This window comes from Procambarus clarkii, chromosome 13 (genome assembly GCF_040958095.1).
Source record: "Procambarus clarkii isolate CNS0578487 chromosome 13, FALCON_Pclarkii_2.0, whole genome shotgun sequence".
Taxonomy (NCBI): domain Eukaryota; kingdom Metazoa; phylum Arthropoda; class Malacostraca; order Decapoda; family Cambaridae; genus Procambarus; species Procambarus clarkii.
The window spans coordinates 11,927,226-11,949,784 of NC_091162.1; the positions used below are offsets into that span (position 1 = coordinate 11,927,226).

Genomic DNA, 22,559 nt, shown 5'->3' on the forward strand with positions numbered 1-22,559 from the left:
ATATATGTATGTAAGGGAGTTGAAGTGTAAAAGATTATTATAAAATTAAGATTTAAATAAGAAAACACAAACGCTGGGAGTTAATATTAAGAGAAAAAGCGACAGAGGAAATACACTTTTACAGTAAAAATATCGATACTAAAAACGAATTCAAAATTTTGATGCCACAATCACCACATTCCGTCTTCGCGTGTATCTGAATTGACATTAAAAAACTGCTTCTGTTTCAAAGGCTTTAAGACCACAATAATAGCTTTCTGACCAACCAGCAAGTGCACTTTAGTGCGGACCAAAGCTGGACATTAAAGTACTGTCTCAGAATGTATACAATGTATACAATGTATGTGTACATATACAGTATCTGGGAAGACTGTGTCGGTGTATAGAACCATGGATGGTATACCATGGACCGGTCCATGGTACATCCGGACCCCTACACATACGCGTAACAAACAAATAGTCATATACAATAAAAAATAATAAATGCTGGTAATGTATGAATCAATTATATGAAAACATTTTAGATAAAAAATTCTCAATAAAGTTTAGAATACTCTCAGAACTGGTTTACAAAATATTCTCAAGCTAAATATTTAGTCTGCACAGCCTCTGTGGAGGAAGGAATTACTGCCGGATTAACCAGGCCAACGGGCACGAGTTCGAGCCCCCAGCTTTATATACTGTGCCACTAAGTAGGTCTCTCTCTCTCACAGCCCCAACAATCCAATCATCACCCTTTAAAGCCTGCAAGAAATCCAGCGGAGATTAGACCGAAGTGCTGCAATGTTCCAGCGGAGATTAGACCGAAGTACCGCAATGTTCTAGCGGAGATTAGACCGAAGTACCGCAATGTTCCAGCGGAGATTAGACCGAAGTGCCGCAATGTTCCAGCGGAGATTAGACCGAAGTGCCGCAATGTTCCAGCGGAGATTAGACCGAAGTGCCGCAATGTTCCAGCGGAGATTAGACCGAAGTGCCGCAATGTTCCAGCGGAGATTAGACCGAAGTGCCGCAATGTTCCAGCGGAGATTAGACCGAAGTGCCGCAATGTTCCAGTGGAGATTAGACCGAAGTGCCGCAATGTTCCAGCGGAGATTAGACCGAAGTGCCGCAATGTTCCAGCGGAGATTAGACCGAAGTGCTGCAATGTTCCAGCGGAGATTAGACCGAAGTGCCGCAATGTTCCAGCGGAGATTAGACCGAAGTGCCGCAATGTTCCAGCGGAGATTAGACCGAAGTGCCGCAATGTTCCAGCGGAGATTAGACCGAAGTGCCGCAATGTTCCAGCGGAGATTAGACCGAAGTGCTGCAATGTGCCTAAATGTTTCACCACATTTCTGGCCGCCTTGCACAGCAGTTCCAGCCCCCCCCCCACCCCTCATGTGCTTGACTTCCCATTAGCAGCCACAATATCAGCAATTGGCACACGTCTCACACCGCTGGCCCTCAGAATTGCTGTGGCTCTCCGCCTTGCTGCCTTAATCCGCACCAAATATTGGTGTATTTGCGGCGAGGCGGCGGCCGGCAGGTATGGCCTGTTCTCCCAGAGCTTTGCCAGAACACGCGAGGATGGTGCTTGAGAACCAGAAACGCTATAACACCTTTAAGGGTATCCTTACCTGAGTGTCCAGCAGAGAGAGAGCCCCCGTTTCGTAATGCCATATAATTTTGCCAATCCTGGGAGACTATTTAGGGCCATTTTTGGAGGCGAATATTCACACGTTTTCAGAGGTCTTTGATGATGTCAGAGAGAGTTACTAGAGATGTCTGAGGCCTCACATGTGATGTCAGTGAGAGAGAGTAACTAGAGATGTCTGAGGCCTCACATGTGATGTCAGTGACATTGAAAGTCACTGAAAGTCAGACCCTTCTCAACAACCAACACTTAAAATTCGCCTCTACAGGAAAGGTAACAATGGAACCACAATTTTCAAGTTACATATTATACACGACAACAAACATCGAAACCCAAAATTCATGCCAAAATTACCACCGAATTTTGCACGTCTCTTTTTCAGTGTGCAAAACGTGTTTCGAACAATGTTTTCGATCCATTACAAAACAATATCCCATAAAAAAATTCAAAATCAAAATCAAAAGTCATAATAAGTTATAAAGTCATATTCGTAACGACCTCGTTATTTTCCAAATTCATCAAAACTACCCAAGAGCCTGGAAATCCCCCTAGGTATTCCCATTCAATGGACCTTTGCATTGACTTTTGATGTATTAAATCAACATGCTATATATATAAAGTAGGGTCTTCTGAACACCATTGACCCATTTGAGCTATTGACCTCAAACTCAAGCTGATGACTGAACAACGCAAGCTTGTGTGTGTGTGTCTGTGTGTGTGTGTGTGTGTGTGTACTCACCTAGTTGTGCTCACCTAGTTGTGTTTGCGGGGGTTGAGCTCTGGCTCTTTGGTCCCGCCTCTCAACCGCTTTGGTCCCGCCTCTCAACCGTGTGTGTGTGTGTGTGTGTGTGTGTGTGTGTGTGTGTGTGTGTGTGTGTGTGTGTGTATGTGTGTGTGTGTGTGTGTGTACTAACCTAGTTGTGTCGGCAGGATTGAGCATTGACTCTTGGACCCCGCCTAATGTGTGTGTGTGTGTGTGTGTGTGTGTGTGTGTGTGTGTGTGTGTGTGTGTGTGTGTGTGTGTGTGTGTGATTGTTTGTGTGTAAGAAATTCAGGCTACAGGCGGTACAGGTCGAATTGTAGGATATTTGATGGTACAGAACCATTCTACCTAACTCCCTGTAGCGTGTAAAGTACCAGAGGAGCATGGGGGCCTTAAGCCAGCACAGCAGAGTAGGGAGGCAGGGAAGAGCTCTGGTGAGGGATCAAATCTTCGCTTGGGAGGACTAATGCGATGTGAAGCACGCTGTCAGGGGGCCGGGATGATGGGGTATCCCCTCGTCTGACACAGTTGTCAGAGGGGACCGAGATGAAGCGGTATCCCCTCGGCTGACACAGTTGTCAGGGAGGCCGGGATGAAGCAGTATTGCCTCGACTGACACACACACGCCAGACACCGTCAGACCGAATGTGACAAATCAAGAATGGAAGTGGTGGAATAAAAGGTTGAGGGATGCGGTTGATGTATGAGATGGACAGACACAGGAACGATAACGCCAGAGAGAGAGAGAGAGAGAGAGAGAGAGAGAGAGAGAGAGAGAGAGAGAGAGAGAGAGAGAGAGAGAGAGAGAGAGAGAGAGAGAGAGAGAGAGAGCCACTGAAGCATCACTTTATTGACCCGTTCCTTCGTATGTAGCGAATGGTGGAACGGAGGAAAGGAATGATAAAGGAATGAACAGATGCGGTGATTAAGTGAGAGAGGAAGCTGGGATTGTGAGAGTGTGAGAGGTAGCTGGGATTGTGAGAGTGTGAGAGGTAGCTGGGATTGTGAGGAAACTGCATGAGAACATAAACAATACTCGGGATGGGATATAACTGGACGAACAAGACAAGCTCGAATCACCTTGTTAAGAGGGTACACTTAACATTCTCAAGATGACACATCACGATGACAACTGTACACACTAAGTCATAAGAAGCAGTTGCAACGATGCTGTAGACGTTTGATATCTTAAGTGACGATGATATCTCAAAGCTGTGTGAGAGACATGAGACAATACTGAAACCATGCACTGGGATCATGTCTGAACAACTGAACTACCCAGACACACTACCGACTGAACCATGAGGTTATCTTGAGGTTATCTTGAGATGATTTCGGGGCTTTTTAGTGTCCCCGCGTCAAAATGTGTCAAAATGATGTAAAAAAAATATGGTGCAAAGCTAAGAGATTCAATGTTTACAAGGCTTTGAAACGCTGTCATCCCCCGCGCCTCAACCAGGAGTTTGGAACACGAGATAAAGTCTAACTTTAACTAACAGATCAAGAACAAATCCACAAGGGCCGTGACGAGGATTCGAACCTACATCCGAGAGGATCCCAGACGCTGCCTTAATCGAGTGAGCTGAGTTCGAACCCGCGTCACGGCCCTTGTGGGTTTGTTCATTTGATGCATCACGCTATTGTGATTCCTGTGTGTAGTGTAGTTAGATAAAATCTGTGTTGACTAGGTGTAATTAGTGTCCTGTTAGTGATCATTCCACCAGCATCACACATGAATTAAGGAGGAAATGCATAATGCTAGGAAACACATATTTGTCGCAAATATTTCTCAAGGTGAACAGATTTGCCTGGGAGTTCAACATTTACTGAAAATTGTGAATAATAATGAACATCCCGGCTCGTGATCTATCTTGAGGTTATCTTGAGATGATTTCGGGGCTTTAGTGTCCCCGCGGCCCGGTCCTCGACCAGGCCTCCACCCCCAGGAAGCAGCCTGTGACAGCTGACTAACTCCCAGGTACCTATTTACTGCTAGGTAACAGGGGCATTCAGGGTGAAAGAAACTTTGCCCATTGTTTCTCTCCGGCGCCCAGGTTCGAACCCGGGACCACAGGATCACGTGTCCAGCGTGCTGTCCGCTCGGCCGGCCTGCTCCCTCGGTTGTATTGGTCAACAGACTTTCTATATTATATATTTACGTGTGATAGAGAAGGGACAAAGGTTGAAATGTAGAGAGAGAGACGAGGCTGTCAGTATTACCTCAATACAAGCCTGTGTAGTCATTTTATTATTGATTAGCCTTAACGTGCATCAATATTAAACCCATTGATGCAGTGAAACAATTGTATTAATGTTGTAGTAGAGATATTCAACAAATATCCTATATATAAATTTAGGAACATGCTAAAGATATGATTATTAGTTATATGTGATTTGAAATACAACTTGTCATCCAGGTATTACAAAATAATATAAATATAAATATTTGATACGATATTAAGCCATATAAATGTCACGTGAAACTGTTAAATATTGCGGGTATTAACTCAACAAGTTAGAATCCAATTAACCTTTTTGGGATAACAGCCAAAATTATCACAACTCAGTTTAATGTTCATTACAGTGTTGGTGTCTGTGATGACACTGATGACGCTGTCTGTATTGGCTGGATGGTTGGGTTGGGTTGTGTTAGTTGAGTTGGGTTATGTTGTGTTGGGTTGTTTCTGGCGTATGTTAGACACTTTAGATATATTATGTGTTAGACGATGAGTCACAATAACGTGGGTGAAGTATGTTGACCAGACCACACACTAGAAGGGTGAAGGGACGACGACGTTTCGGTCCGTCCTGGACCATTCTCAAGTCAATTCCTACTATTATCCCCTCTACTACACCTTTCCTTTCGTACCTTTTGCCTTGCTCCTCACTTCCCTCTTGCCTATTTATTGCCTGTATCACCTCCCTCATCACAATCAACTTGAGAATGGTCCAGGACGGACTGAAACGTCGTCGTCCCTTCACCTTCTAGTGTGTGGTCTGGTCAATATATTTCACCCACGTTATTGTGACTCCTCGTCTGTATAGAATGTCTGGTTGTCCATCACAAGGTTGAAGGTCACCTTCTCTCCGGGCTAGCTTCATTAACATGTATTAGCTGTAAATATTTACACCCAGTAAGGGTGTGGAGGAGGGTCTGCCACATTGTCTCGCTTCAAGGAGTCTTCAGCTCTCCCGTATATCATCAAACATGGTGGAATTGAAATGTTAGGCGCCGATTCCGTAGAGTTTTATTATTATTAATGTTACGTAATTCAGATACAGACATGGAAAATGCATGTACTGATGGCAGACTTTCATTCTTAAGAGGGGGGGGGGTTCTACCAACCCAAATGACAGAACTGTTTGGGGATGGACTCGGGTCTCCCGTCAGATGACACACTAGCCCCTCTCGCTTAACACGTCGCATTTGTTACGGAATCAACAAAACTTACAAAAAAATGACGAAATTATATAAATTAAAGGACCATAATGTTGACAGTTTTCTGCACACGTCTATATAGGTTAGGAGGGTTGCTTGGGTGCGTATGATAACCGGGTTGGCCAAAACGTTGTATTTTGTACGGAGTGGCGAGGTGAGATAACGGAGCTGACCTGTGTCCTCTAGTGTCCGCATGTCGGTGGACAGAAGCTACAGGTGAAAGCTTCTGAGAATACCAGCAGGTGTAGTGAGGTATATTGTACCTCGTTCCTCGTCCCGCCAGCCCTGCCACACCTGCAACAAGCCACACCTGCAACAAGCCACACCTGCAACAAACCACACCTGCAACAGGCCACACTTGCAACAAGCCACACCTGCAACAAACCACACCTGCAACAAACCACACCTGCAACAAACCACACCTGAAACAAGCCACACCTGCAACAAGCCACGCACCTGCAACACCTATATTACGCCAAACACATTATATAATTACAACACAATTTGACCTGCTTTCCCATCGTTACGACGCTCTAACGAGACAAAGGCTGTTACAAGGTGTTAAGGGTTCTAAGAATAATTAAGGACATATAACAAGGTAATTAAGGTTGCGATAACGGACGCTGCTAACTACCAAGAGACCCGCCAATTGCAGTCGTTCACAGCGAGGTAACTAGGTAACAACCCTACATAGAACCATCAGAGATTCTTTGACGGCAGAGGAAGCATCAAACCAGAGACCTCATCTCAGTCAGGATCAAGCCTAACTCATCAACTCCCCCCACCCCCCCTTCAACTAGGGGGGGGGTAGAGAGTGGAAATAGAGGACAATCTCCCGTGTTCCAACATTGAATAATATCTAACCAAATGCAGCAATAAAAAATATTGTGTTTATTATTTTTGAATGTTATGTGGGATATCAAAAAATGTTTTTCACAGAACAGGGAATTTTTTTTACAATTAAATAATATATATTTTCCTATTCGGTTGAACGCTAGAAGCCACTTATGGAAAGGCTTTCTGGATAGACATACATGGTTGTATATTTGTGTATGGAATGGTTTGTTTTTATAAGGCAGGTGTGTGATTTGTGCAGGCATCTGGTGTGTGTGTGTGTGTGTGTGTGTGTGTGTGTGTGTGTGTGTGTGTGTGTGTGTGTGTGTGTGTGTGTGTGTGTGCGTGCGTGCGTGCGCCACCACTGATAAGATAGCAAGGACTCGCAGCTTCAGAGAAAGAAATAATCAGAAAAAAAATCTTATCATTGCCAAACATGAGACTTTTCACGTTTCTCAACACCAGCAAACTGAAAACCTCTGCTTAGAGCCTACATTCTCTAGACAATAATGACCTCTAGAGGCTCTCTCGGGGGACAAGACAGTGGCAAGCAGCCACCACAGTAACAGGTTGTCAACCTTAGATCAATTATACGTCTCAGTATTTGGTTCCTTCAAGACCTCAATGTTGTCATTAGAAAGCATAAATTTCTTCCAAAAGACTAACCTACCAACATCTTATTCAAAAACATAACTCATCAATTAACATGTATAAACTAAGTTTAGTAAACTTATCAGAGCTGTAGACAGTTTACCCTGGGTTTATATCAGCAACTATACATGGGAACACCTGTTTCATATAGACCTTACACTTATTTAAGTGGTGTTAGTACGACCTTTGAGCGCACACACCTGCCCACGCCAAGCCATATATACATCTGATGGGCTCTAAGACAGATATATAAGTGATTCACGTCCACACCTGAAAATTTCCAAAATGTTACGCTAGAAAATTGATTACCAACAGTTGATATTTAATTAAATCGATCACTAAGCAGGTGTTTTATTTAATCGATCACTAAGCAGTTGTTTTATTTAATCGATCACAAAGCAGTTGTTTTATTCAATCGATCAACAAGCAGTTGTTTAATTCAATCAGCCACTAAGCAGTTGTTTAATTCAATCAGCCACTAAGCAGTTGTTTTATTCAATCGATCAACAAGCAGTTGTTTAATTCAATCAGCCACTAAGCAGTTGTTTTATTCAATCGATTACCAAGCAGTTGTTTTATTCAATCGATCACCAAACAGATGTTTTATTCAATCGATCACAGTTTAAACGCCTCAGAAAATGAATTATCCTCAACTCTTCAAGGAGAGGTCAGCAGGTTTAAGCTATATTGTGGGATTAAGACTGGTTAAGCTCGGTATTTTCAGAATGGCAATTTTTAATAGTCTATTAATTTAGATAATTATAAATTACGAACCAAAGCGTTGAAGAGAAAGCTCGAGGAAATATTTTATTATATATAGATAGTGGCGAGAGAGAGAGAGAGAGAGAGAGAGAGAGAGGAGAGAGAGAGAGAGAGAGAGAGAGAGAGAGAGAGAGAGAGAGAGAGAGAGAGAGAGAGAGAGAGAGAGAGAGAATTTTTAAACACATATACAAAAAGTTCAAGACCATAAAGTGCTGAATAAAGACTAAATACAAAAACAATAATAACAAATAAATCATAATAAATAAAAACAGCAAACAGGCAATACCAACAGACAAGGCAATAGTTTACTAACGTCGCAACAGAACCATTAACGGCTCACAAATATGAGTCTTATGACACGTTTAATTAGAGGTGAACTCAAGTCTCCAATCATAATTAGCCCATGAAGCTCATATTGGTTCTGTTTCGACCACTGAAGGAGTCTGGGGGATTTAGGTTACATAAAAACTCTTAATTTCCACAATGGTGAAAAATCATTGGAGCACTTCGGGGGATTCGAACCGGCGTTCTAGGTACCCGTAGCCGTGAACCCAGAACGCTGCAATAATTTTTGCATAAGGATATCAGGTCATAGTGATTCGCTAGGGATTACACACCTGAGGCCCATGTTTTGAGGGCATTGATGAATCTGTAATTTATGTAACACCAAACTCCTCATCAACAGGGCAAGGGCATCTCATCAAAGCACTCATTATTGAAGGAGAACAGGCACAACTCATCAGGATGATAATATACTGACAGGCTGGTATACAGGATGACACTGAGGTATACTACGAGGTGTATGATGTGTATGGGTGTAGGACACACATACACATACACCCACATGCACTCTCACACAACCACATACTCTAGCACACCCACACATACACACACACACACACACACACAAGCATACACCAACATTCTAACCCAAACTATACACCTAAGAATACAGAATACAGCATGACAAAAAATACAGACCTACGAGTCAGGAAAGGTATATATACACACACCAACAATACAGCTACCCCTGAACTACGGAATATACAAATTATGAATAAATGCATAAAATAGAATTAACCCATAAAACAGTTTATTAATCTCCTTCCTCCTGCTCCTCCTCTATTCCTATCTCCTCCTTCTCCTCCTCCATTGGTCTTACCATCTTCACATCATCAATAGTCTGAATACTTCTGAACATCATATTGATCATAACAATGGTGGGTTCGTCCACTGAGGAGAAACAGAGAGAGAACAAGCTAGTTAATGATCATTAAGAAAACCCTCGTTAATATAAGACAGAGCTCTGCACCTGGGGGGCAAGAAGTCACTCACAGGAATGGGAAAAAATGTCTTGGATTAGAGGGAAAAATTGTCTTGGATTAGAGGGGAAAAAACTGTATTGACCAGCGGGAGTTTGTTCATCTGGTGAGAGAAAAAAATGTATTATGAATCAACAAGAAAAAATTTGTGGGTTTAAACCACAATTTTTTTTATTTCAGTACGATAACAACTCTGAAAGGAATACAGTTGGTTACTAGCAATTAATTCCTCATATATGAGGGCGGAAATGAGGCGAGAATCAACATGAGAAATAAATTCTGCAATTTATAGAAATAAATTATATTTAAGTTAATGCACATACACTTGTGTTGGTTGGTTTAGGACGGTCACAATACAACACAAATTAACCCAAAAATAAATCTCTTGTAAGAACTCTCTCGATATCGCAGAAATCCCGAAATATATATGTCATTAATCCCATATATAAGGCAGAAATCCGCGCCTCTCCCCTCAGATTAATTCCATCCTCGTCGAAATCCCTAAATCCTCGTATAGATCATGAAGAAATCCCTAGAAATAATCGCCAACATCTCCTTCACTCATGATGGATTTGAACACTTGTTCTTCCTGTGTTCAGGCGGAGAATGAACGGTGAACGCTGCCAGCCCTGGAGAACAAACCTCTCTTCCTACACAGAACGTCGCTTTTCGCTCGTAGGCGTTACATCAGGTCAACAATGGTCGTACTACAAATTGGAAGGAGGGTCACGACAGTAACGTACTGACCCGTTTTTTGTTTTAGGTCCTCTGGTAGGTTAGGAGAGACTACTTTAAATTGACCGTTTTCTTGATGTTGAGGGGACATTAGGTGGACATACTGGGAGAATGTCTCGGTCAGTCTCCTAACGCCCTATTCTCTCCCTCTCCCTCTCCCTCTTTCTCTCCCTCTCTCTCTCTCCCTCTCTCTCTCTCTCTCTCTCTCTCTCTCTCTCTCCCTCTCTCTCTCTCAACATTCGACACATTCCGAGCCGCAAATGACCACGTGGCCGTAATTAAGGTCTAACTATTCAGACTCGGCCATTCTGATACCTTGTATTGTGTCAGAGATTTGACCAACATCTTTCGTGGCCGGTTGAGCGCCCTGAACTCCCCAAAGTGAGCGCCCTGACCTTCCCAGAGCGCCCTGATCTCCCTCGGAGTGAGCGCTCTGATCACCCCCGGAGTGAGCGCTCTGACTCTTCCAGAGTGATTGTAATTGGAAAACTTTACACTTGCCTTTGTTGATTTGCAGCGTTCCTTGTGTGTGTGTGTGTGTGTGTGTGTGTGTGTGTGTGTGTGTGTGTGTGTGTGTGTGTGTGTGTGTGTGTGTGTGTGGTGTGGCTTTTATTGCCGTCTCTCTCTCTCTCTCTCTCTCTCTCTCTCTCTCTCTCTCTCTCTCTCTCTCTCTCTCTCTCTCTCTCTCTCTCTCTCTCTCTCTCTCTCTCTCTCCCGCCACCTTCTCTCTCCTTTCTGTCCCTTTTCTCTACCCTCTCACCTCTCCCCCTCTCTCCTCTCTCTCCCTCCCTCCTCTCTCCCTCTCCAATATTATATACTTCGTAAAACTGCGATAAATTTTCCACTTTACAAAATCAATCTCAACTTTTGACGGATCAGATTTATTGCAACTTGGGATAACACTTTTCTTTTTGTTTTAATCTTGTTTATTTTTATGGGAGATGGAGGCTCTCACTGGGGCTCTTACTGGGGGCTCTCACTGGGGCTCTTACTGGGGGCTCTCACTGGGGGCTCTTACATGGGGGCTCTTGCATGGGGGCTCTTAGATGGAGGCTCACACCAGGGCTCTTGCATGGGGGCTCTTGCATGGGGGCTCTTGCATGGGGGCTCTTGCATGGGGGCTCTTGCATGGGGGCTCTTGCATGGGGGCTCTTGCATGGGGGGTCTTGCATGGGGGCTCTTACATGGGGGCTCGTGCATGGGGCTCTTAGATGGGGGCTCTTGCATGGGGGCTCTTGCATGGGGGCTCTTGCATGGGGGCTCTTGCATAGGGGCTCTCAACGGGGCTCTTGCATGGGGGCTCTTGCATGGGGGCTCTTAGATGGGGCTCTTGCATGGGGGCTCTTGCATGGGGGCTCTTAGATGGGGGCTCTTGCATGGGGGCTCTTGCATGGGGGCTCTTAGATGGGGGCTCTTGCATGGGGGCTCACACTGGGGCTCTTGCATGGGGGCTCTTAGATGGGGGCTCTTGCATGGGGGCTCTCACTGGGGCTCTTGCATGGGGGCTCTTAGATGGGGGCTCTTGCATGGGGGCTCACACTGGGGCTCTTGCATGGGGGCTCTTAGATGGGGGCTCTTAGATGGGGGCTCTTAGATGGGGGCTCTTGCATGGGGGCTCTTAGATGGGGGATCTTGCATGGGGGCTCTTAGATGGGGGCTCTTAGATGGGGGCTCTTGCATGGGGGCTCACACAGGGGCTCTTGCATGGGGGCTCTTAGATGGGGGCTCTTGCATGGGGGCTCTCACTGGGGCTCTTGCATGGGGGTTCTTGCATGGGGCTCTTGCATGGGGGCTCTTGCATAGGGGCTCTCACTGGGGCTCTTGCATGGGGGCTCTTGCATGGGGGCTCTTAGATGGGGGCTCTTGCATGGGGGCTCTCACTGGGGCTCTTGCATGGGGGCTCTCACTGGGGCTCTTGCATGGGGGCTCTCACTGGGGCTCTTGCATGGGGGCTCTTGCATGGGGGCTCTTGCATGGGGGCTCTTGCATGGAGGCTCTCATTGGTGCTCTTGCATGGGGGCTCTTACATGGGGGCTCACACTGGGGCTCTTGCATGGGGGGCTCTTGCATGGGGGGCTCTTGCATGGGGGCTCTTGCATGGGGGGCTCTTGCATGGGGGCTCTTGCATGGGGGCTCTTGCATGGGGGCTCTTGCATGGGGGCTCTTGCATGGGGGCTCTTGCATGGGGGCTCTTGCATGGAGGCTCTCATTGGTGCTCTTGCATGGGGGCTCACTTACATGGGACTCAATTGCATGTTGAATGAAGAGGGGGGGGGGGAGGGATGAATGAGAGGTGTTAGTGTGAGGAGAAGGAGGGGGGGGGTTGTTAATGGTCCCACTTACCGGCACTCTCATGTCGTTAGCCTTCCCTCATTATCTCCTCATTCTCCGTTTCCATGACAACACACTCGCTCGCGCGCGCGCGTACACACAGGAGAGAAGCAGAGAGACAGTATGAGAATGACATCGCGAGTAAAGCCAAGATCCAACCAAGACTTCTCCATAGCCATATCAGGAGGAAAACAGCGGTGAAGGAACAAGTGATGAAACTGAGAAGAGGGGAGAACAGATACACAGAGAATGACAAGGAGGTGTGTGAAGAACTCAACAATTTCCAGGAGGTCGTCACACTAGAGCAAGGAAAAAGCATCTTTAGTAAGATAGGAGGCGACAAACCGAGCAACCTTGGAGGAATTTGACCTCACTAGTCATGAGGTCAAAAGGAATCTGTTGGAACTGAATGTGACAAAAGCTGTTGGGTCTGACAGAATCTCAGCGTGGATAATAAAAGAAGGTGCAGAAGCACTAAGTGTGCCACTCTCTATGGTGTATAACAGGTCACTGAAAACAGGAGACCTAACGGAAAGTTGGAAGACAAACTAATGTAGTCCCAATATACAAGAAGGGTGACAGGCAAGAGGCGCTGAACTACAGGTCAGTTTCCCTAACTTGTATACCATGCAAGGTGATGAAGAAGATCGTAAGGAAAAGGCTCGTAGAGCATCTGGAGGGAAATAGCTTTGTGACGCACCACCATCATGGGTTCAGAGATAGTAAATCGTGCCTCACAGGTTTAATAGAATTCTATGACCAGGCGAAAAAAAACAGGCAAGAAAGAGAAGGGTGGGCCGACTGCATTTTCTTGGACTGTCAGAAAGACTCTGACACTACTTAAAGTACTACTTAATAGGCCGTTACAAAAGTTGGAGCAACAGGCAGGAGTAAAAGGTAAGGTGCTCCAATGGATAAGGGAGTATGTAAGCAACAGGGAACAGCGAGTAACGGTGAGGGGAAAAACATCAGAGCGGCGAGCTGTCATCAGCGGAGTCCCACAGGGCTCTGTACTTGGACCCACCATGTTTCTGATATATGTAACCGAACTTCCAGAGGGTATAGCCTCATTCCTCTCAATGTTTACTGATGATTAAAAATTTATGAGAAGAATCAAGACAGATGAAGATAGACAGAGACTACAGAATGACCTGGACAATCTGGAGGAATGTTCTAGAAAATGGCTGCTAAAGTTTAACTCAGGAAAGTGTAAAGTAATAAAATTAGGCGAAGGGAGCAGAAGGCTGAACACAAGGTACCATCTGGGAGGTGAAATTCTGCAAGAGTCAAATAGAGAGAAAGATCTGGGGGTTGATATCACACCGAACCTGTCCCTAGAAGCCAACATCAAAAGGATATCATCAGCGGCATATGCTAGGTTGGCCAACATAAGAACTGCCTTTAGAAACGTGTGTCAGGAATCCTTCAGGACCTTGTATACCACTTAAGTCAGACCAACCCTGGAGTATGCAGCTCCAGCCTGGATTTCATACCTAGTTAAACACAAGGCAAAGCTAGAAAAGATTCAGAGGTATGCCATCAGACTAGTCCCAGAACTGAGAGGTATGAGCTACGAGGAAAGGCTACGGGAGTTAAACCTCACGTCCCTGGAAGACAGAAGAGTAAAGGGAGACATGATCACCACCTACAAAATTCTCAGGGGAATGACAAGGTGGACAAAGAAACTATTTGGCATGGATGGAACACAAACAAGGGGACACATGTCGAAATTTAGTACCCAAATGAGCCACAGAGACATTATAATTTTTTGTGTCAGAGTAGATAATAAATGGAATGCATTAGGCAATGATGTGGTGGAGGCTGACTCCATACACAGTTTTAAATGTAGATATGATAGAGCCCAGTAGGCTCAGGAACCTGTACACCAGTTGATTGACAGTTGAGAGGCGGGACCAAAGAGCCAAAGCTCAACCTCCCGCAAGCACAACTAGTTGAGTATACAAACACACACACACACACACACACACACACACACACACACACACACACACACACATGCACACACACACACACACACACACACACATACACACACACACACACACACACACACACACGCACACACACACACACACACACACACACACCACACACCACACACACACACACACACGCACACACACACACACACACACGCAGGAAGAGCACACAAAACTATGGAAATTAACGTTTGATACAATTAGCGCGGAGCTGCAGTAGCGTAAAGAGAATCCTAAATTGAATATTCCTTCTTTATTGATTCAATAAAATTGGATATTCATATTTTATTTTTCAATAATCTGGAAGACTCGATATATAAGGGCAGGCAGGAGGTCAACACAGCCTGGGGAATCATTCATTAACTCCATTCAAAGCTAAGCAATAACGTTAATATTTCTTAATTAAAACATTAACAAAAGTTTAATTTAATATATTAGTCTCACCCATGACTAACTTTACCTATAAATACAAGTAAATGACAAAATTAAAAGTGAAGAAACGAGAAATTAAATTTAAGCGAACCACGAAATAATTCTTAAATGGTTACATCTGAAAATATCTATATAAAATAGAATGTTTTTGTGTGTTCAAAGTTGGAGGTCAGAGGCTTAGACCTGCCGCCTAACTGTTACTTCTGTTCACCTAGTAGTAAATAGGTACCTGGGAGTTAGACAGCTGCCACGAGCTGCTTCCTGGGGGTAACAAAAGGAGGCCTGGTCGAGGACCGGGCCGCGGGGACGCTAAGCCCCGAAATCATCTCAAGATAACCTGAATCTCTCAAGATAGCCTTGCAGACCTTTGCATGGTGACTTGTGATCGGTTGGGGAATGTCATAGGACAGTCGTGGTTGACCCCGATGCCTCCTTTAAAGAACGATCGGTTCCTATTCTGAATCCCGGCGACTTTGATGAAGTCTGAAATAACGGTTTAATTTTCCAGAGAGTTTTCAATATTTTCAATGTTGATAATATCCCAACTTACAATGTACCCACAGCCTTTCAGCGACGTTTTACAACGTTGTGTCAGTTGTAAAAATAACTTTTGTAGTTGTGTTGTGTGCTGGGAGAGAGAGAGAGAGAGAGAGAGAGAGAGAGAGAGAGAGAGAGAGAGAGAGAGAGAGAGAGAGAGAGAGAGAGAGAGAGAGAGATGAGAGAGAGAGAGAGAGCAAGAGAGAGAGAGAGCATGAGAGGGGGAGAGGGGCCGTCCATCAGCATCTGACAGGTCCGTCATAAATAAGGTCCACACCGAGACACCATCTTCAAGACCCCTTCATGAGATCTTTTAAGGACAAGACTCACACCGTGTTATCTGTGACGCCGCCAGGGTGCAGGCTGGCATGAAGACATGACAGGCTGAATAGATGCCGAGATAACAGCTCATGATTGACAGACATGTGACGGAGGAAAAGGTGGAGGAAAAGACGGAATAGAAGAGGAAGAAGAGCAGCAGGAGGAGGAGGAGGATTAAGAGGACAACAGGAGGGCAACACAGATGTCTCACATCCATATTGGACCCCAACAAGATTTTCCAGACATGTCACGGGTCAGACAACAACTTTCCCGCTGAATAAAACCCCTAAGAGAGGGGTGACAGCTGGCGAGGCGCTACACGACGCTCAATAACACGCCAGGGACACGGGCTGACGTCCGTGTGTGTGTGTGTCTAAGCTTGGGGCTGACCTCGCCCTACTTTGCAGGGTGAATGGTCTAGGGTATGGGATGGACATAAGTCTGAATTTTAGCATGGAACACTGTCTCGCGGACAGTTACTGACCTGGAAGTCTGATCTTGGCTCTGATTGCCAGCTATGTCTCTCTATATGTATTAACAATCTAAATTTCAAACAGATTGTTTTGTCTTACAGTAACATCAACATTATGCACTCACAGAAAAAATAAGAAATTTTCTAATGTTCATCCACTGCCAGTAGTAGCATGAAACACATGATCCTCTCACAGGTTCAAAGCGTTTCACAAGCCCAGCCCCTTTCTAAAAGCAAAGCAATATATATATATATATATATATATATATATATATATATATATATATATATATATATATATATATATATATATATATATATATATATATATATGACAATGTCAGACCACGGAGGAAAATGAAACAGGAATTTCCTAAAGTACTTTCGTATATTAATACATCTTCAGAAGGAGTCAAATTTAAGTCAGAAGAGTCGTGATTTTTAATCACGTGTTTATTTTCGTGATATACACACACACACACACATATATATATATGTCGTACCTAGTAGCCAGAACTCACTTTTTGGCCTACTATTCAAGGCCCGATTTGCCTAATAAGCCAAGTTTTCATGAATTAATTGTTTTTCGACTACCTAACCTACCTAACCTAACCTAACCTAACTTTTTCGGCTACCTAACCAAACCTAACCTATAAAGATAGGTTAGGTTAGGTTAGGTAGGGTTGGTTAGGTTCGGTCATATATCTACGTTAATTTTAACTCCAATAAAAAAATTGACCTCATACATAATGAAATGGGTAGCTTTATCATTTCATAAGAAAAAATTAGAAAAAATATATTATTTCAGGAAGACTTGGCTTATTAGGCAAATCGGGCTTTGAATAGTAGGCCAAAAAGTGAGTTCTGGCTACTAGGTACGACATATATATATATATATATATATATATATATATATATATATATATATATATATATATATATATATATATATATATATATATATATTTTTATAAGTTTGTGTGTGTGTGTGTGTATATTCACCTAGTTATGCTTGCTGGGGTTGAGCTCTGCTCTTTCGGCGCGCCTCTCAACTGTCAATCAACAGGTATACAGGTTCCTGAGCCTATTGGGCTCTATCATATCTACACTTGAAACTGTGTGTGAGAGAGCGAGAGCGAGCGAGAGAGAGAGAGAGAGAGAGAGAGAGAGCGAGAGCGAGCGAGAGAGAGAGAGAGAGTGAGAGAGAGAGAGAGAGAGAGAGAGAGTGAGAGAGAGAGAGAGCGTGCACAAAGAAAACAAAAGTTTAGCAATTTCAGCAGCACATCAGACACACTCTTGATTGCGAGAAAGCGTTTGATACCGCCCTGCACAAATGGCTCCTATACAAACTTGTGAACAAAGGTGGTCTAACTGGAGTGCTGGGATGGGCCAGGGAGTACCTCTCGGACAGGAAACAGAGAGCAGACGTATAAATGAGATACCATGGCAACTGACAGGTCTGAAATGCCACAGTGATTAGTAATGTAGTCCATTCAATTCCTCGTGTATGTAGACAGTGGCAGAGGGGAAATATGGTAATTTATATGCAGGAAACATGTCACAACAACCTGGTTAAACACAACTCAAATGTGTGGGCTGAGCTACAAATTACATCTTCTTGTCAACGTTGCTAAACTGATAATATATTTTAGCGGAGAGGATGATAGAGTAATACTACAAGAAGACCTGGATGCCCTACAGCATTCCTCAAGGAGGTGGCTGTTAGACTTCAACCCGGAAACTACCATCAGACGATCAACAATATCCTAGTGTTGTTGGACAGTCAGAGTCTGCAGCATTAATATGGAAGATTAATGCAATGGATCAATCACAATGATTTGAGCTGAAACGAAACTGCTTCATCTGAAACAACTGAAATTTAGTGTTTGATGAATAGGTAATGAATTGCTCGCACTGCAAGATGAATGAGGTGGACAGACGATGAATGCGAAGACTACGAGGCGATGAATAGACGCCGTGGGACAGAATAATGGACAGGAGGTGCTAGAGACGGTACACAGAGAGAGAAGAGAATATACGGCTACAGTGAAACAGCTCCAGGTCCCTGCTGCAGATATCCCTGATATCCGCAGCAGGGATATCCCTGACTTGATATCCCTCCACGGAGGGATATCAAGTGACGGTCAAATCTAATGCATTGCAATTTACGCTCAGGTTTATGTTGGACATCTGTTTCCCGCCGTGATGGTCGCCAGGGGGGCGTCTGTACATCTTAAAAGGGGAACGGAACTCAATCCTTTGTTTTCAAAGAGGGGGAGGTGGGGGGGGGGGGGACAGTGGGAGGTATCAACCAGGTATCAACCAGGTATTAACCAGGTATTAACCAGGTATCAACCAGGTATTAACCAGGTATCAACCAGGTATTAACCAGGTATCAACCAGGAATTAACCAGGTATCAACCAGGTATTAACCAGGTATCAACCTGGTATCAACCAGGTATTAACCAGGTATCAACCAGGTATCAACCAGGTATCAACCAGGTATCAACCAGGTATCAACGCGGTATCAACGCTGGTATCAACCAGGTATCAACCAGGTATCAACCAGGTATTAACCAGGTATCAACCAGGTATTAACCAGGTATCAACCAGGTATCAACCAGGGAGGCCGAGGGAGAAGCTGAAAACGTCGAGGAGTACCTACCAGAAAGGAATCTAAGGGTCGCAGTGAGAGCCAATAAGATAATTTGTAGACTTAATTAACGAGACAAGTATACGAAGGATTGCTCCTACGATCCATGGGGACAGTGGGTAGTACACTGGGGTCGTAGTCCTAAGGACCCGGGTACGATCACCGGTGGATGCAGAAACAAATGGGCCGAATTTCTTTCAATCTGGTGCGCCTGTTCAGCTAGCAGTAAATACGTACCTGGGAGTTAGACAGCTGCTACGAGCTGTTTGCTGGGGTTGCACCCATCTAGGTGTGATTGCGGGGGTTGAGCTCTGGCTCTTTGGTCCCACCTCTCAATTGTCAATCAACTGGAGTACAGATTCCTGAGCCTACTGGGCTTTATCATATCTACAGAGAGAGAGAGAGAGAGAGAGAGAGAGAGAGAGAGAGAGAGAGGAGAGAGAGAGAGAGAGAGAGAGAGAGAGAGAGAGAGAGAGAGAGAAGAGAGAGAGAGAGAGAGAGAGAGAGAGTGAAAGTGTGTGTTTGTGTGTGTGAGAAATATGAAGTAGACATAGAAGAAAAATAAATTGGTTGGAAAAGCGGGGTCCAAGAGCTAATAGCTCCTTTCTGCGGATACAAATAGTAAATACACCCACACACACACACTCTCACACACACCCACACACACACACACACCCACCCACCCACCCACACACACACACACACACACACACACACCCACCCACACACACACACTCTCACACACACCCACACACACACACACACACACCCACACACACACACACCCACACACACACACACACACACACACACACACACACACACCCACACACCCACACACACACACACCCACACACACACACACACACACACACACCCACACACACACACACACCCACACACACACACACCCACACCCACACACACACACACACCCACACACACACACACCCACACACACACACACACACCCACACCCACACACACACACACACCCACACACACACACACCCACACACCCACACACACACACACCCACACACACACACACCCACACCCACACCACACACACACCCACACACACACACACCCACACACACACACACACACACACACACACACACACACCCACACACACACACACACAGTGAGGGCCTAGACAGAGCCTGGCTGCTCCCCAACCACTCCCAACTATTGTCCACACAACATATGCGCCATTTATTTCTTTGTCTCAAAATTTACACAGAATTTCCAGAATTCGACAAAACTTCAATTTTAATTTAATTATGGAGAAAGAGATGAAGTGGTAAGGGAGAGGGAGACTCGCACATACGCACGCGCGTGCGCGCCCACACACACGCGCCCCCCTCGCACGCACACACAGCGCTGGTGGCTGAGTGGACAGCATGCTGGATACGTAGTACTGTGGTCCGGGGTTCGCTTCCCGGCGCCGGCAGAAACAAAAATTGGCAGAGTTTCATTCACCCTGATGCCCGTTTTACCTTGCAGTAAATAGGTACCTGGGAGTTGAACAGCTGTTACGGGCTGCTTCCTGAGTGTGTGATTTTTTTTAGTAGTAGTTAGTAACAGCTGATTGATTGACAGTTGAGAGGCGGGCCGAAAGAGCAGAGCTCAACCCCCGCAAGCACAACTAGGTGAATGCAACTAGGTAAACACACACACATACGGTCCTTTAATAAACTCATATTAAATATTAGACCCAATACTGAACAAGATATTCCTTTTGAGAGATGAGTTATCTTATTGAATTAAAACCTTGGTGGGTTATCCCAGCGATGAATGTTCCTGCCAGTTCATATACACATTTTGCTACTTAAAAATGCTCAGAAATGTTATCTATGACAATCTGACAAAATGTTCCTTTTATCTGTCTGTCCAAGTCTGGAGGCGAGACGCAGAAGCTGGCCTCACCCAACCTTGCACTGTGATTGCTGTAGGGCATGTGGCCAACATGGGCGGGGTCAGAGTCATTCGCTGGGCGTGGGTATCCATCATATGCCCCGCTTTTTATATATTCTCCTCTATATCCCTCCCCCCCCCCCCTCATACACCCCAACACCCAGAGAGAGAGAGAGAGATATTAATGACAAAAATGATCACATAAGGACATTGTTCGCTGCCACTCAGACCGGTAATCTGTAAATAATGACATAAAGGAATATTACCATAACCGGACCGATCATAGTACCATCAGGGCAAAATGGTAGTGACCACACCATACTTGATGATGACGGACACCATCACTACCTGAACATGAAATCTGAAATGGTAAAAAATTTAAAATACTATTTCGGCAGCAGTGAAAAAGAAGGAATAATTAGAAAGATAAAAATTAACTTTATAGTAAAAAAAATATCGCTATATAATTAAAAAAAAAACACATTCATAAAATGAACGAAATATAAGTTTCATCTCTTAAAAAATATATATTAGATATTATTGCTATATAGGAGAAAAATCTGTATTAAAAAATTACGTCATTAAGGCCGTGTATCCGGGAATCATGTATCCGGACTATGACAAGCCGCACAAATGGGACACACAGTCACCAAATTGGGTCACATGTGGCATAAAATTGGAATATATTTGCCAACTGGCCCCACCTTCAATACAAGTCATGAATGGTCATTAAAAATTGGATTTGCAAAGGCCCGGCTCCCAGTAATTGCTGGCCAGAGTATTCTGACTTTTTTATGTGTTCAGGGGATGTGTGTGTGTGTGTGTGTGTGTGTGTGTGTGTGTGTGTGTGTGTGTGTGTGTGTGTGTGTGTGTGTGTGTGTGTGTGTGTTTCCCTATTTGTGCCTGCAGGATCGAGCATTGGCTCTTGGATCCCGCCTTTCCAGCCGTCGGTTGTTTAAAGCGATGTGTGTGTCTGTGAATGTGTGCAGTAATATTGTTTATTTGAATATATATATATATATATATATATGTATATATATATATATATATATATATATATATATATATATATATATATATATATATATATATATATATATGTGTGTGTGTGTGTGTGTGTGTGTGTGTGTGTGTGTGTGTGTGTGTGTGTATATCACGAAAATAAACACGTGATTAAAAATGTGACAATGTCAGGCCACGGAGGAAAAATGAAACAGGAATTTCCTTAAGTACTTTCGTATATTAATACATCTTCAGAAGGAGTAAAACTTCACTCCTTCTGAAGATGTATTAATATACGAAAGTACTTAAGGAAATTCCTGTTTCATTTTTCCTCCGTGGTCTGACATTGTCATACATATATATATATATATATATATATATATATATATATATATATATATATATATATATATATATATATATATATATATATATATATAAAATAAATAACGTGACTGATTACTTTGGCATATAAGAGTGGCTCCAGGTCCCTGTGTGCCTATTGGTTGGCAGTAAACAGGAAATATTTGTGTAGGTGTAGCTGGTGCTGGTGTGGACAGGTGTGGGGCGGGTGTGTAGACAGGTGTGGGACTCACCTGTGCCGTTGACACCGGAGGGTCTAATCCGCTTGTCGTAATGGCTAGTCTGGAATAGGTCATCCAGGATGTCTTTCTCCTTCTCTCGGTAGTTGAGCTTAGGACCGGATCTGATCCCCCTGTACAGGAAGACAACACGTTGTCACTAATTGT

General features: G+C 44.2%; 1 protein-coding gene across 2 annotated transcripts in view; it reads right to left on the minus strand.

Annotated features, from left to right (window-relative positions):
- LOC123757201 (glutamate-gated chloride channel) overlaps positions 1-22,559 on the minus strand; it is a 163,421-nt gene that overhangs the window by 32,733 nt on the left and 108,129 nt on the right. For both annotated transcript variants that reach the window (XM_069323635.1, XM_069323636.1), the window contains exons 3-4: positions 22,407-22,525; positions 9,248-9,318 (exon numbers count right to left, since the gene is read on the minus strand). In XM_069323635.1, the coding sequence (XP_069179736.1) occupies positions 9,248-9,318; positions 22,407-22,525 (190 nt within the window). The remainder of the gene's footprint in view (positions 1-9,247; positions 9,319-22,406; positions 22,526-22,559) is intronic.